Source organism: Crocodylus siamensis, chromosome 1 (assembly GCF_052110815.1).
Source record: "Crocodylus siamensis isolate JL-2025a chromosome 1, ASM5211081v1, whole genome shotgun sequence".
Lineage (NCBI taxonomy): Eukaryota > Metazoa > Chordata > Crocodylia > Crocodylidae > Crocodylus > Crocodylus siamensis.
In genome coordinates this window covers 101,094,235-101,111,320 of record NC_143395.1, presented here as the reverse complement: position 1 = coordinate 101,111,320, position 17,086 = coordinate 101,094,235, and the positions used below count along the sequence as shown (strand labels likewise).

Genomic DNA, 17,086 nt, shown 5'->3' with positions numbered 1-17,086 from the left:
GCTACTGGGTGCTTCAAATGAAAGAAAAATTCTGGCGTCTAGTTTCTGCTGCCAGGTTTATTTTTGTTTTTTAACAAATAATCATATAATGACAAATGCATAAAACAGTGCTGGGATCAATCAAGAATGGGCCTGTTTCTGCAGCCCTTTTTACAACACTCTCCTGGAAAGTGCAGACCTGAGTTATTTCATTTTTTTAACCAATGGTTATTTAATGTAAAATGGAATTTAGGGATGAATCTATTTTATAACTTGGTAGTTAGGACACTCTCCTAGGAAGTGGGAGATGTAGGGTTCAAATCATGTCAAGATAAGACAGGCACAGAACACAGGTATCCTACTCCTTGGGTGAATGGACAGTCAATATTGAACACATAGAACACCACAATATTGAATGAAGGTAGAAACCTGAACACAACTATCTCCAGAAACCCATTAACAGCTGTCCTTCAACAGGAGACTAGGTCACGTGTATCATAAGTGAGTAAAGATATTTAACAGACAGTGGGCACATCTACATGAGATGCTAAATGTACAGTAGGCTAATTCTACTGCACATTAGTGCATCACAGCAAAAGCCATGCTAATGTGCAGTAGAATTAGTCTACTGTGCATTAGTGGCACTAAAAAGGTATGCACTGGTGCTACTGTGCAGTAGTGCCAGTTACTGCATATTTAATTAGTACCTGGTAGGTAGTACCTGTAAGGTACTAAACTTAATGTGGAGTCATAATGACATGTTAATGCACATGCAGATGTGCCCAGACTTAAGCAGGCATTTGTGCCACAGAGATACACCCCTCCATTTCTCATTTCTTTTTGGCTATGTCCAGATATCGCTTTAGTTTGGAGGTGCCTTCCCCATCCTAATCTCTGTGTACACAGCTTCGGTACCTAAACTTGACTGCTCTTAAATTCCTTCAAAGTCTGTTCAATGACTGTGTAAAGATCCAAGGTGCCTAAACTAGTCAGACTGAACTGTACCCCGGACCACTTGGAAGTTGCAATGCCTAAGTGTAAGTGCCTATAGAAACACTTTGAATTATGTCCACAGTCACCATCCTGAAAAGCTTGCAGTCTAAGACCATAGTCATGGAAAGCTTATCCATATACTTAACTTTATGCTTTCTGAGCAGTTCAAGTTAAGTACCATATTTAAGTGATTCTAAGATGACCTCCCTTCCATTTAACATTGGGTTAGTCCCGTGTCTTAAAATCAAGTAGGAAGGCAGTGGCAAGGACAGACAGCTGCTATGGCTTGGGCACCAGTTCTTGCCTGGGGCTGGGGTTGTAGCCACAGCTTCAGCTGCTACAGAAGAGAGTAGAGACTTAGGGGGGCGGGGGGCAAGGCTGTGGGGAGGCAGGCAGGGGGCAGAGGTAGCAAGGAGGTAGACACAAGCACCTGCTCCCCCACTACCAGCAGCATTCATATGGGGTGGGGGAGATTAAAGATGACCCTCCAAAACAAATTTATAAATTTTCCATGTAAAGAATCTAATTACTAGAGGGCTGTCTTAAATTCAGGGTCGTATTAGATCTGAGTAAATATACTCAGTGTATAAAAATGCACATATGCAAGGTTTTACAAGAATTGGGGCTAATTTTAAAACAGGATCAACACACTACAGATTTGACAGAAATCCCACTGAGAAGAACAGCTGTCTTTCCATTGATTTCAATCAGCTTAGGCTCAAGCTCTTTGGGAATGAAGGAAAGAACAAGAAAAAAGCTGTCATTGACAGGAAGTCTGGGTGATATGCCTTGGCTATATGCACAGTACTAAGTGCCTGATAGCCTAAACTTTTAAACTTCCATAATTGTTTGAAAAAATTAAATATTAAGGGCCTCAATCATTTGCTGTGCCCTAAATGTACTATTGGGCCATGGGGAGGCATTGCTGTGAGATTATATCCATGTGCAAAGTTACCTGTGTGCACTAAGGTCCATTTTAAGGCATGATCAGAGCTAATCTGTGATCCCAACAATCACACACCTTACCAAGCACATATGCACAGCAGGATGTTTGATTTTGGGATCAGGCATTAGATTCCAGTCATGCCTTTCTTGCCAGATCCTTATCCCAGCCCCTGAATCAGAAAATTAAAGCCTGGGTGCCCACAATAAGCTGACTATTAGTTGGGGATGGGGACCAAACTGGGATCTAGAACCAGGCATAGTCCAGTCCCCAGCTCTGGCAACAATCAGCTGATTATCAAGACCCCAGCTCAGGGGCACAAGTAGTTTTCACAGGTCCCAGTGTACCAGGACCCTAGGATTGGGCTGCTGGAGCTCAATCCCAGGATTCCCATGCATGGGAGATAAGTAAAAACCCTGTTTGCTGACCAGCAGGGGAGCATACATGGTTTTTACAGGTCCTGGGGTTCAGAGACTAGTTCTTTTTTTAGCCCAACCAGGTAGAGGACAGCTGTGGACTGTTCCACTCTGGATCCTGATACTCAGCTGAGTGGGCCAGCCCGAACTGGCTACATGTTCAACTTAAGGCATGATACAAAATAGCCACAAAGTTGTCACACATTATATGTGAAATAACTTTGTGGCTCAGTTATTCAAGGCACAATTAACCTTTTAATCATATCTTAAATGTGACATGTGTCAGAGCCCTTAGGATTGGAGCTGTAACGTTTTAACTTTTACAGAGTTGTGCATATTTAGGAAATACTGCAACCATAATTAAAAAGTCAACTCTTGCCTCCAGTACCCACGGCACAATATCCAAGCTATCACCTCTAATGTCTACTACAAGTAGAATATTGATACTGGGTCAAATGTTGGTCAACAATGACTTTTATAACAGCATTTAAATATTTTTTCTCATTTAATGCTATGGGGGTGCACAGATAGGATAACTGATTATAAATCAAAATTCATAACTGTGCAAATTAAGAAAATTGGGGGTAAATTGTTCATGTTTGAAATTAAACAATTTGTCCCAGAATCATTAAAAATAAGCTCTCACCTGCTACTAATTTTCTTATTGCCTAAGAAGGCTATTGTTTTTTTGAACAAAGAAGGGAAAATGAGTTATAATAAATGGATTCCATGAGAACACAAGCTGCAATGGGTATGTATATTAATCAGCTAGGTATTCATCCCCCTCGAGCCTTCTCTGAACAGGTTCAGGTCCCGTAGCCTCTCCTCGTAGGGCCTGCCCTGCTGCCCCCTGATCATGTGAGTGGCCCTCCTCTGGACCTTCTCCATGTTGTCCACATCCCTCCTGAAGTCATTTAGTTCACAAGTTATTTCCCTAGGTCATTCAGACTACTGTGTTTTTCAAAGGATATCTATTTTTGGCCATGTTTTTACTGCTCTGTCCTAACTGCACATCAGAGTAAACCTAACGTTATTCTGATGAGGTTACTGGGGAAGCTGATTGTGGAATGGCTATCCATCTGTAGTTATTGTTCTATTCTAATGAAAGTGTAACTAACTTGTTTAAAGCAACCTGTCACTATGTACAATGTAACTATCATGAAACAACATTGAAAAAGGTTATCTCCTAAACAGTAGCAAAAATGTCATATTTTTTTTAAAAAGTAGTGACAACTGTTAGGTATGACAAACTAGTATTGTACAAGTTAGATTATATTTTGAATTCAATTATTTACATGCAAGTGCACACTTCTCTTTGGTATTTTTCTACCTTTCCTCTGCAAGTTTTTTACCATTAAGCTATTTAGTATAAAGAGACATTAACATATAAATGTTACGTTTGAATAATAATGCATTGTAATAGGTTGGCTAAAAAGTCACCTTTAATACAATTTCAGTATATATTCCTTAACTTTTATGTCCTGTTTTTAAATATAATGTTGCCCTTTAAAGAACATTTCCAAAGAATTCATTAGGAGAAATTATTTGGTGTTGAACACAACCATCCAAAATCTATATTCATTTCTGATCATATTAAATATGGTCTACCAAAATGTTAATAGCTTGAGCAGACAGTTCTGTTAAATGTATAATACATACAAATATATCTACTACCTACATGCATGTATTTGTGTATATTTGCCTTAAAGTTAGTGCCACTTTTAACTACTTGTAACATAAGCAGTCAGATCCTCAGTTGCAAAGCTCAACTTTGCACCACCAAGGGCTCTGGCTGGGGGAGAAAAAGTGTCAGGGCTTCTCTAAGTGACATCCACTGCCAGTAGCTCTTGATGGGACCTTTGACAGCTAATGATCATCAGAGTACATCATAACTTCACCAATGGTCTTTTTCTCTGACACACTCTATATCACATCCTCTATAATCTATAAGGAGGAGAAAGTGCATACAAGCACCTATACTGGCTCCATGCATTTGGGCACATCATAAACCTACTGTTCAAACAGAACCAACTGGGGAAATGGGGAGTTGGGCAGTGGTCTGCCACATTTAAGATAAAGGAAAATGTTGGCTCAAGAACAAATGAATATAACCTGGCCATAAGTAAATCTAAGTTGGAAGCTGGAGAAAAGATTTTAGCCATCATGGCAGAAAAACTGTACAAGAGCTTCCCAATAAGAGAAGCAGTGGCAAAAAAAGGCAAAACAAAATGAAGCAAAACTAACTCACTTTAAGAGAGAGCTTGAAGAGATTATGTGGGGTAAAGGGAGTTATGGAAGGGATTACGTGGTGTGCTTGTCTGAATAGCATAGGACTAGGCTTGATAATATAAAAAGACCCTCTCAGTCCTATCTTCCAATACTAAAATATGTAAGTGTAACTCTGGTTCTCAGGTGGGAACAGGAAAATGAAACTTGTGTGGGTACAAATAAAAAACAACTCTGAAGTTTAAATTGATGATCTAATCATTTAAAATAGTTCTAGTTTTTGCTCACAATTTTTTCCCACCTAAATACAACAAGGACAGGCACCTAAGGCTAGGTACAGACATCTGAAAAGCCTGAGGAGGAACAGATCCAAGTTACGTAGTTTACTCTAAGCACCCTAGGTTAGATCGAGAACAAACAGAACACACATTGGCCCTTTGGTGGGGCGGGTACACAGGTGGCCTGAACTGGCCAAGGCCAGCAGGTTGAGGGCACTCCTACATGTCTCCCAGCATGCCTCTAGGCTGCCAGAAACTGCTGAGAACAGCCCAATGCCAAGGCCACCCATGATGACTGGCTGACAGGCACAAGCAATCATACCCCCAACCCCCTGCCACATCATCTGTTAGCCACAGGCATCTCTCAGCTGCAGGCAGCTAGTGGAGGGAGGCATGTTTGCCTTGCAGCACTTAGACTCTGGTCCCCTGGGGCTACCCTCACTCATGCAGGCATGGGGGTCTCTGGATTTTGTCCAGGGTGGGGACACAAGGGTCCACCCCAAGCAAGACAGAGGTGGGGGTGGGAGCGTGAATCGTGAGCTATGAGAGGGAAAGGCAGTTCCAGCAGCATACTCTGCATCAGTAGGGCACAGGGTGTCCCTTCCCCTTTCCCAATTCCATCTGAGCCTTGGGCCCATGCATTGCAGTGGCTCCAAGAAGGGCCACCCACCACACACCCAGAGCCAGTGCAAAGTTCCCAGCTGAAGCCCCTTCCCCTGTGGCTACAGGGCTCAGATTCCTGGGAAGGGCAGGGGGACAACCATACCCTTGTAGCTGAAATGCCTGGTGGTGGGAGATCAGACGGGGAAGGCAGGGGGTCCCAGTTCAACAACGTGCTGGGCTGAGCTGGCAGTCACCCCTCCTCTGCTCCTTCAGAGAGTGGTGCTACAGACAGCATGGAAAAGAAGAGTTGGGGGCGGGGGGAATTGACAGAAACAAAGGTGGATCTGCAGCTATGCACTGCCAGGTAAGTCTTAGGGGGCAGAGCCAGGTTCAGTGCCAGGGACTGGCAAAAGAACCCAGGAAAGGCTGTGGCACATGTATACTCACACATGCTCCCCAGATCTCTCTGGCACCCACCACACATTTCAGGGAGCGGGAACCCCTTAGATGTGATGTGGTGTGTCTGGGAGCAGGGCAGGAAGGGTCATGCTGTTTCCCAGAGCCTGTGGCTGGTGAGGAGTGGTGCTCACCTGGGCCCAGCTGGGGTTTTGTTCTTTGTTCCATAGGTTTGCTTTGTTTCCAGGCACCATCACAGGGGAGGGAAGCTGGCAAGAATGCTGAGGAGATCAGGCTAGAAATGGACTTGCCTGAGCTGAGCCAGCCCAGCTGGCAGCAGCTGGTGCTTGAGCAGTAGGCAGGGCTGGGTAGAGGCTCACCTGGCTCCCTAGGCTGCAGCTGCTGTTCCTGCACTGGAATCACCCATGGCTGCCCCCACTCACCCTCCCCAGAGACAGGAGCCCCTCTGCTGCAGGGGCGTGCACAGGTCCCGGAGCTCTGATGGAACCAGGATAGGGGAGGGACACTCTGTGCCCCGCTGACCTGAGCTGGGAATTCAGGGTGCATCACAGGCACTGCCTCAGCCCCTGGCAGGTTGCAAGTCCGAGTACCCATCTCCCTCACCTCTTTCCTGCCTAGAGCTGACAGCTGGCCAGAGGCAGAAGGCAGGGTGTGCACAGAGGCTTTGCTGACATAACTCTGTGACAACCCAAGGGCAGGACCAGCTGGGCATTCAGCAAGAGCAGCCAAGTTCTAGTGCACCTCCCTGCAGCGGGGGGGGGGGGGAGCAAGATGGAGCTCACAAGGGAGCCTAAGGGTGTGTGTAGACCAAATGGGGGGGCCTAAATTGAACCAGTGGGTTTTAAAAAGCACTGCTTCAATTTAGGGCTGATTAACCCCCTGTGTCGTGCATATACCCCACTGACTTAGGTGCCTCTCAGGTGGGGAGGATGAGCTGCTGGTGGGTGGAATGGTCCCTGAGCTGCAGGAAGGGCCGGTGTTTCCCTCCACGGCAGAGGTGCTCCTCCTCAGGTAGCACCCGGCTGCAGGCACCCAGCTTGGTTGGTCCTGGGGGGCACTGCAGCCGTGGGGGGAAGCACCAGGCCCTCACACAGCTCAGGCAGGCAGGCAGGAAGGCTCTGGGGGAGCGGGGGAAGATCAGGCTTGCTACTTTTCTTGGGCTTCCTCCAGAGCCATGGAGCTGCATGGAGCTCAGTGCTTCGCTCCGTGGCCTTGAAGGAGTTTTAGTTTGCTGTGCCCCAAGTCATTTAAGGCACACTATGCTGCTGAATTTCCTATGGTGGCTGGAAATAATGTGCAATAGGCTTCCAAGGCGTGCAAACACTGACACCATTCAAGTGGTGCAAAAGCATTTAGCCTACTTCAAAGTGCCATGCACACACACCTCTTGTTTCGTCTACACATGGTCATAGATGCCAGCAGATAGTGACCTAACTTGATTCTATAGGGGATCTGGTACAGGAGTTCCATGCACTGCCATTTTAGTTCGGTCTATGTGTCCCAAACATCTGTACAGGTATGGGTTTGGTTCAATTTCCGAGCATCTAGTCTGGATTATGTGTAAGATCTGTACCTAGTCTTAGATATGCTTTTAAGAATTAACTATAACATTTGGTTATTCACATTTGAAAAAGAAGTCCTTCTATTGGTGAACTTGCAACTTTGCATATACAAGAATCTGCATATCTAATTTTTAAGCACTATTACTTCTGTGTGCAAATACTATGATTTACAAAAGCCACAAACCCATTCACACATGAAAGCTCCATGCTAATGTTTCTGTATAAGTATTAGAAATAGAAAAGATAAGTGATTTACATGACACAAATACAGCCTGGATTGAGGCCACATTAAAGAATTTCCTTCCATAAGACTATTAGAAAACAGAAATGTCAATAGACGCATGTTTCTGAGCCTTACTATTTTGGTATCATTATGTACTGAATATTAGAAATTATTATTGACTTTAATGTGAGTGATAGGTGCTCAGTACATTTGAAAATCAGGCCACTTTCATTTAGGGCACTTTCACCTAGCTGCAGTTTTAGATGCTTTATTTTAGGTACCAAGATGAAAATCCTTGTAAGCCATATTTTCTATCTAAGTGCACCTAGGGCTTGATTGTTCACTGCAAGACACATTATATAGTCATTTAAACCAGCACTAGGAATGTAAAGTAGATGGAAAACTACTATTTTGTCTTGTTAGTCATTGACATCCATTTTGTTATAGTGTAAATAAGGGTAAGGCTCATGGGCCAAATCATTTGGCCTACAGCCTCCCCACAGGTCCAGAAATTTGGTGGCAGGGGAGTAGTGGCAGTGTTAATGGCCTCAGCTCACGACAATTAACGCTGCTGCCACTCACTCATTCTGACATCATTCATCCTGCCTCCATTAGTAGGGAGCTTGTATGTGTGAATAGGATTTTGGCTTTTGTAAATCATACTATTTACACACAGAAGTGATAGTGCTTGTCACTTGGGTAGCAGAACAGGCCCATGGACTGGACCCATACCATTCATCTGGCCCAAAAATGAGATTAGTTGGGCACCGCTTGTATACAGACCAACAGAGAATCAGGCCCTAAAGCTATATGTAACAGAACTACTATATTAGCTTTTCCTTTGTGCCTTTATAGTATACTATAAAATAGTTACTGAATATTAATAATGGTAATACTTTTCATTTATATAACATCCACGTTCAGCATCTGGGAGCATCACGTGCAAACATTCACGGCCCTTGGGAGCAGAGTGGGCAGACTGATGTAACTTGAGTGGAAGCAGGTGTGACATGGAGAGGACTGGCAAGCCCAGGGAGTATGGTTGGCAGGTCCATGGAGGAAGTCAGGGGACTAAAATAGCATGGTTAGGGTTGGGAGGATGGAAACAGCATACCCCCAGGGCTGAGGTGATCAGCTGGCTTTCCCAGCCCCAGGACTGTGCTGCGAACATGTACAGGCATTCATCATGAGATCAGGTTAACTCTGATCTTTCTCAGTCTAAGTTAGTGCACTTCCTGTAATACACTAACTTAAAATGGGTGCACCAGTTTCTGACTAAATTAAACCTTCTGATTGGGCACTGCCTGCATGACTAGGCATTTATATCAACTAAACTCTGATTATGTTGATCTAAATTAAGAACGTAAGAACTGCCATTTACTGGGTCAGACCAGAGGTCCATCTTACCCAGTATCCTGTGTCACACAGTGGCAAGGAGTGGATACTGAAAGGGAGAGTGAACAAGATTTGACCAGGGCTGTTTCTACTGCTTCTCTCTCACTTGCAGCCTCCAGCATTTAAAGTCTAGGAAGATCTGATTCAGAGGCAGTACCCTTACTCCCATCCTCAAAGAATCTGGCCAATCCCTTTCTGCATCTGGCTAAACTGTCAGCATCTGGTGGCAATGACTTATACACTTTAAATACACACTGTATGAAAAACAACTTCCTTCTGTTAGTTTTAAACTTACTACCTTCTACTAGTCTCATTTTGTGACCCCTGGTTCTTGTATTGTGAGAGATAGTAAATAATTAATCCCTATTTACTTTTTCAGTGTTGTTTAGTATTTTGTAAACCCTTATCATGTCCCCTCTCAAGCATCTCTTCTAAACTGAATAGGCCTAGCCTCTTTAGTCTTTCCTCATATACCACTAGTCTGTCCTTCTATACCACTAATCATCCTTGTTGCTCTTTTCTGTACCTTTTCTAATTCTTCTATATCCCCTCTGAGGTGTGGGTACAGAACTGAGCACAGTATTTAAGGTATGGACACTTTATAGATCTTTTATATGGATTTATAAAGGGGCCTAATGATAGTTTCTATTTGTTTACAATTTTCTTCTTAATAATCCCTAACATTTTGTTTGCCTTCTTGACAGCTGCTGAGCACTAAGCTGATGTTTTTAGTGTTAATACCTAAATCACTGAGACTTAAACTCAGTAAGGTCTAACAAGTACTATTAGGATTTTACCCAATGTGAAAAATACATGTTATTTGTACGGTGCCTCTCTGCCTTCATGTTATATGTGATTCACTTAGAAAAAGAAAAATAACAACATGAAAAATCTCCAATTAAAATCTTACAATGAAATTAAGATCAGATAAAACATTAAAACTAGTTCATTCTGCCCTGCCAATCTATCCAAACATGCACAGGATAAAAATATATAATATACCAAGGGCTTATTGGATCCCTATCTGTATTCTATTTTAAAAGGAACAATAATGTGAAAGCCTGGAGGGAAAGAAAGATCACAATTAAATTAGTTCCTACTCAGTTTTTTGGAATAAATTGCCTTATTTCAGTTCAGGATTGACTAAGTGTCCAAAAATATGTTTTGCAACCTTATTTTTTTGTGTGCTTTTGATAAGGCATAAGAGTACAATATCACAGGAAATGAGATTGTGGGCTCAGAACAAACACAATATCCAATTTCACGGAAACCAAATTCCAAACAATAATAAAAGAGAAGACAATCTGAACATATAAAAACTGAAGGCAAGGGCAAAGGTACCAGTACTGTAAAATTTAACTCAGTGTTTTAAGGCTGTATTGGCTATTAGTTTTATGTTTTAAACAAAAGACTTTTTTTGTTTGTGAACATATACTGTCATTCCTTCTATCTTCTGGCTTTCAAAAGGAGGTTGTGAACTAGCATGACCAAATAAGCCTTGTTGAAAACTTTTCAGAGTTTGTGTGTGACTCATGGAACAAAACAGTGGAACCACTGATTAAAAATTTAGGAGGATACTAAAAAATTCAATAAACTCAAATCTTTAATCTGTCAAAGTAGCAATGCCAACCTTTGGCAAAACTGCAAACTTTAACAAAAAGAAGTCCTTCAGAGCTTTCTTGTAAACTGTGTATTAAATTTTGCTGAGGATTTTCCCAGCAGCTCAAGGCTTTTGAGAACAGGAAGCCAGATTGCCAGGGAAAATCAGAATACTGATGGGTATTTTCAGGGTAGAGGGGGTTAAAAAAGAATACCAAACCAACTATAGGTACAACTGGTACAACAAGATTCACTTTATGGCATGCAACTAGAACCACCACCAAACCCCCAAAGTAATGTTAGTGTACATACAAACACACTTCATGCCTTCACGCACATGCCGATTCTTGCAGCCTGAACAGGTCCACCCTGTGAATCCAGGTTTGCAAGTGCACTGTCCGGTGACTGGATCACAGGGGATAGGCAGTGAACCGTATGGATCACACTCACATTCTTGGCAGGATCCTCCAGGAGTTTTGGGATCACCAGTATACCCAGAAGAACATCTAGACATTAAGCATATGAACCCAGAGTTGGTCTATTGAGATGCATATTGTGTTATAATTCCCTCTAATCGGCTAGCCTGTGATCAATTTGAATCTTCCCAAAACATGTTATTTTTTAATATCTAGGTGCTCTGTGACTAAAAACACAAACATAGGGGAGAAATTTGGCAACCAAATTGACAAAATAATTATAGGCACCATACTGTAATTAATATGCAGGTGTGGCTCAGGACTGCAGGAATGAGCAAAAGTGAAGCCAGTGTCCTATAAGTTTTTAAAATAAGTTTTAAAACCTCACTACAGAATGACTTGAAAGTTCTCCCATTATCTGCCTCTTATATCAAGACCATAACATTCTTAATAGTTAAAAATGACATTTATATTAATAAGCACCTGTTACCTGGGCTCAACTTATTCATATTGTATATGCAGCTACATGTCATTATACATGGGAAAACTACATTCTCTTTAGTTTATTAAAGTTTAACTGTAAACGTCTTCCTTGTAGTCAATATACAGAAGGATAAAATAATAGTCAACTTGAGAATCTGAAAATAATGCTAGACATTGAGGCAAACTATACTGACAATATATAATTTTACATAATATAACTATTTCATTTGAACTTGAGGGTACAATGAAATGAAAGAAGAATTTTAAAAATATTTAAAAGACAATTCTGTAATGCTAATGAGTTTATCTCTTGTAAATTTCAAATGGAAATTTGTAAATACTTGTTACATCCAGATTCTGAGCCATAAGCAGAAGAGGAAATACTTTGTCAAAAGAAGCATATTTAGAGATTAACACATTTTCATTTAGATTCTTTTTTTTTCCCCTCACACACGGCCTCCTTTTTCATTATCTCTCCCTTGCCAGGCCACTCACTCAGTCTTACCTTTCACAATATTGGCCTTCATAGCCACGTGGACAAGCAGTGCACCGATAATCATTATGTCCTTCAACAATACAAGAGGGGCTGAAACTAAAATAGAAAAAGAAACATAATATTAATATATAGACATCTCACTTTAGTTTGCCTATAGAAGAGCCACTAACAAATGCTGCATACACACATTCAAATGATTTGAGAGAATTCTTCTGGGTGTGATTTCCTGGTGAAAAAAACTTACCTGGAGATCCCCAAACAGATACTTAAATGCTAGTCATGGGTGACTGATGCCTCTTGAGTCAGGGGGGGCACTGATTGTGCCAACCGGGGAGGGGTTGGCACAATCAGTATATTTTCCTGCTCTCCATGTTTACCTATTTTTAGGTCCTCTGTCCCACATTTTGTACTGTAGTACCTCTGACACCTAATAGATAGATTCAAACCTGCCCAAGTGTTTGCTATTATTATTTATTTCTACTACCTTGGCCCAGAACCATACTGTGCCAGGCCCCATACAAATAGATCACAGACATATAGTTCTTGCCCCTAAACAATTTATAAAGGATAAGTGGATAGAGAAAGTCAGGCAAGTACAAGGAAATTGTGAAAATACAGTTCAGCCTGCTAGAAAGAAGTTTCAATATATCAGAAACACATTTTATTTTAGTTATTTTTTGTAGGCATCATGGAAAGGAAGAACTTTAAGGAAGGCTTGAAAGGAGGTATTTCTTGGAGGTTCCTGGGCAGCTGCTGCCAAGCCTGAGAGGCAATGTGATAGAAATCATGAAGGAGCTTGTTTAAAAATTTAACAAGGAGAATATGGAGAATGGCATCATTTGTCCACTAGAGAAGGGTGTCAACTTTTTTATAGTGAATGAGAGAAGTTATATTAGGTAGCAATAGTTTTGAAAGCATAGTGAAGAATAACATGGTCAAAGCAGTGAGCTAGGAAAATTATATTTGTATACTGATATGCCTGGATATGATCAAAGCATTTGATGAGACCAAAGAAAAGGATATCATGATAACTGAAACTCAGGGTGATAAAACCCTGGATAAGAGTTTTAGCTAAGGATAGGAAAGGCCACATTAGAGATGTTGAGTTTAAACCTTGCTGATTCTTTCTGAATAGCCTAGCTATGAACTGAAGATAATACCCTGGTTACAGACTGGAAGAGCAGGCAGGACAGTGCCCTTGGCTACAGTAACTGAGAAAGGGGTTAATGGTCAGAGTGTGAAAGGGAAAGATTGATAGTTTTGTTTTAGTTATGTTCACCTTAAGCTGAAAGACTGACACAAATAAATGCCAGAGGAGGCCGAGATATTAGTGCAGATGCAGGGGAGATGGGTCTGTTATAGAGAAGTAGGCCTGTGAGTCAAATGCATGGAGAGAGTAGTGGGAAAAGGCAAGGGCACTATCAACAGAACCTGTAGAACTACCAAAAAGTTTTCTTAAAGGTGGATGAGAAAATGATAGAGGAGAAGAACAAGAGGACCAAGTTTCAGAAACCAAGTGAAGACAAGATATCAGAAGAGAATCATGTTCAGTGGTGTCAGAGGCGGGTGACAGGCTCAGAGAAAAAGGAAACGGAATACAGTTCTGCACTTGGCTAGAAAGAAATCAAACACTGGCCAGAGCATGTATGAAAATCTCACCTTCTTGGTCTGGCCTTCAAAGAAGTAAATAGCCTGAGTACTAGACTAACTAAAATATTTTCTTTTTAGCTGTCACTGAATGTTTTGCACACAGAAGATAAGTTCTGTTCCTCCAGCCAGTAACTATGGCATAATTGAAAAATGAGTATTATAGCAAGCTGTTGGAATCCTTGTAATTTGGGTTCCTGTACTCACATTAATAAATAAATAAATAAAGGAAAAGTGTAGCTAAGTATCAAAATGGTGCAATGCTACAAAAATCATTCATTCAACATTTTGTGCAAGGATTTCACAAAGGGATTGCCAAACCAGATTACTGCTGAAAAAGCACTGAGGTGGCTTTAGTTGGGGCGAGTACTCTCCCTTGGTACAGTGCCGTCAGCATCCTACTCTAACTCGCTTATAATGCATTAAATCAATAGTGCTTGAATGAGTAATAAAATTACACCTGTGCAAAAAATGTAAACAAATTGATCTACTCACAAACTCATTATCCAACACATTTTTGAGTCTGTAAAAATGGATCCACAAACCCATAAGCAACACATTCTCATCACATTTGAAGCTGAATGCTGAGTACACAAAAATAAGAAAACATCCTTTACAACTTAGTTGGAGTTTTGTAAAACTTTAAAAATGAAAACAATACAATTATATCCCGTTGCTTCAAAAATATTATTGTCAATCTAAGTTCTGCAAAGTGGCCAAATTACTTGCCTATCTGTATTGCATGCATCAGTCAATAGTTTTATTACTATCTGCCTTGCATGGAGTTTCTGAATCTATTTTTTTTCTTATTGTCATCCCAAGAGCTTTGGCGCAACTCCACAAAAGGACTTAAGCACCCCAAGTATAATTTAGGCAGAATTGAGATTGCATCAGTCTAGATGTGCTGTCTTCAAAAAACTTGGCTATCTTAATGGTCCTCAAGTCCTGGGTGCACTAAGCTTTTGTTAGTGAAGTTTCTTAGGCACCAGGGCTAAGTACAGACAGTCAGAAAACCTGAGGTTGAATCAATTAAATCTTTGCAGGTTAGTTTAAGCTGCATAGATTGAACTAATTGGCAAGTGAACAGACATTCACTTTTGATTTTAGAAATGTAACCACATGCCTACAGTAGTTCAGGCCAGAAGCCAAGGGGTGCTAGAGCGTGCTTCCCTGTTTGGCTGGAGCAGACAGCTTGGGCCAAGGTTAGCCCACCCACTCTGTAAAGGGAGAGGATTTGCGGGGGAGGCACAAAGCACCTTGGGATGCGGGGGGACTATGAGTTAACTTGAATCTAGAGGGGATCTGTGACATAAGTTCAGTAAACTGATTTGACCTAAATCAGTTAAATCTGATGCTATATCCATCTAGGTTTACCTTAAACTAGTTTCAGCCATTTTGTAAGTGGTTTATGTGTACTGAACTTCTGTTATGTTATAGATTTGAAACTGTTTCCGATCACTTATACTGGTCCATGTGTCATTTCTGTCTTTAGCCCACAAGTTCTATCTATGCCTTTATTTTGGCAGCTCATTGCCTCTCTTGTGCTAAAGTATTACAGGGATCCTTAAATAAGATGCCTGTCTCCCCTGAGGCGTTCAATCCAGTAGGCTTGCTCAGAACATGCTCATGAACAAAACACTTTGTCTATGCCCACTTGCACTTAAATACATACCTCTAAGGCTATGGATATTACACATAAAGCGGTTTAAGTGATCATAAACTGATTTAAACCTGTAACAGAACAGATGTTCAGTGTACATAAACTAGTTTGAGAATGGATGAAACAGGTTTGAGATGAACCTGGTCGAATGTAGTATTAGACTTAACTGATTTGGCTCAAACTGGTTTATGCAATGTCTGTCCCAGACCTTTTGCTGGTTTAAGATAAACCAGACACCCCTCAGCATCCCAGCATGCTCTCTGGGCTGGGCGGGGCTCTCTGCTCCGAAAGCAGGGCTGGCCCCTCATGGCTGCAGCTCCAGAGACTTGCAGGCTGCTCTTCTTCTCCCCTGCTAAGCAAGAATTCCCCCTTCCCCTTTGCCATGCAGAGAGGTGTCTGTGTTTTAGCTAGCAGACCTCATGCTGGCTATAGTCTGTACTGAATCAACAGGTAGAATTAACAGGCAGAATCAACAGGTAGCTGGTAATGTTCCTGTGTTGTTTTCTTAATGGGGTGACAAACACTGAGTTAGGGGTTATAAACACTGTTATCAATTCTCTTCTGGGCTAATCAGAACATCCTGCTGGGGACTGATCATGGCCCACCTCAGCTCAGTGTGGTGAAAGAAATGGAGGGCTGCTGTAGCACCCCTGGCTTCTAGCCTGAGCCACTGCAGGCATGGACCTGCATTTCTGAGATGTCTGTCTGGGTTACAAACTAATTTAGTCTAGCCAGGTTAGACTAACCTGGAGATTGAATCAATTCAGGCTCAGGCCTTTTAAATGTCTGTACCTAGCCCTTGTGATGATACTGGTGGTGTCCTCTTTTTTACAATAGCACTCAGCAGGTTGCAGGGGGGATAGGACATGGGTCTGAGGGGAGAATGCTTAAGGGGATTCTCATCCACATTTCTCATTGCTTATGCAATTTACAGGCAACAGTAATTTTCCAGGTAAAATACTGAAACACCTCAGAGCATGGATGGGAGCCTATGTCACTCATCCTATAGGGGAATACTCTAGTCACCCCTGCTCCCTCATTTTGCCCCAGTCATATTTATATTTTTCACAGTTGTACTACTTCAAGAGGAGAGTTGCTATATCCCAGAGAATCCTGCAGTTGGGCTGTTAGCATGCTCTCCTGCAGAAGGAGAAAGATGTGGGTTTGTATCTCCTTAAGCTGAAGAGGGCTTAGGGCTTAGCTCTCTCTTGTCCTTGGCTATTATACAGAAGGGCAGCACCACAAGAAAGAAGTGAACCCTGCTCTGTTTTCAAAAGGAATGATATATCCAAGAAAGGGTTTCAGACAGTGAATCTTGATATGACATAAATACTTTCCCACAACCCAGAGTTGAGTGCCTAAGACATAAATGGCTTATTACTGTATTACAGTTCACGCTGGCAATTAATCTCATTTTGAACTGACTTTCTCATGAATTATATAGACACCTAACAGGGGAGAGATTCCACTCCCAGAGACAGATACCTAAAAGTATAAGGATCATTATGTTTTGTAAAAAAAAAAATACCTTCAGGTCAACAGTTTTACAGTCTTAGTCATTTGTTGCATTTGATGTGCTACTAAGAATTGAAACAGATAACTTAATCCACCCTTAAATATTTGTTTTGGCTGGTCTAGAATCTGTACTTATGTGTGCTGAAGGAGTCTTAACATAAATTTCCTTGGATGAAGGTTGACTGAGATATCAGGTACAGAAGACAGACTTAGAAGCTTCCCATCCAAAAATGAC

The 17,086-nt window shown here is 41.7% G+C and overlaps 1 protein-coding gene across 1 annotated transcript in view; it reads right to left on the bottom strand.

The window, feature by feature from the left end:
* The window catches only part of LAMA2 (laminin subunit alpha 2), a 437,413-nt gene that overhangs the window by 140,025 nt on the left and 280,302 nt on the right, over window positions 1–17,086 (bottom strand). Inside the window, exons 33-34 of the mRNA XM_090032537.1 lie at window positions 12,039–12,125; window positions 11,085–11,140 (exon numbers count right to left, since the gene is read on the bottom strand). Of these exons, the coding sequence (XP_089888663.1) occupies window positions 11,085–11,140; window positions 12,039–12,125 (143 nt within the window). The remainder of the gene's footprint in view (window positions 1–11,084; window positions 11,141–12,038; window positions 12,126–17,086) is intronic.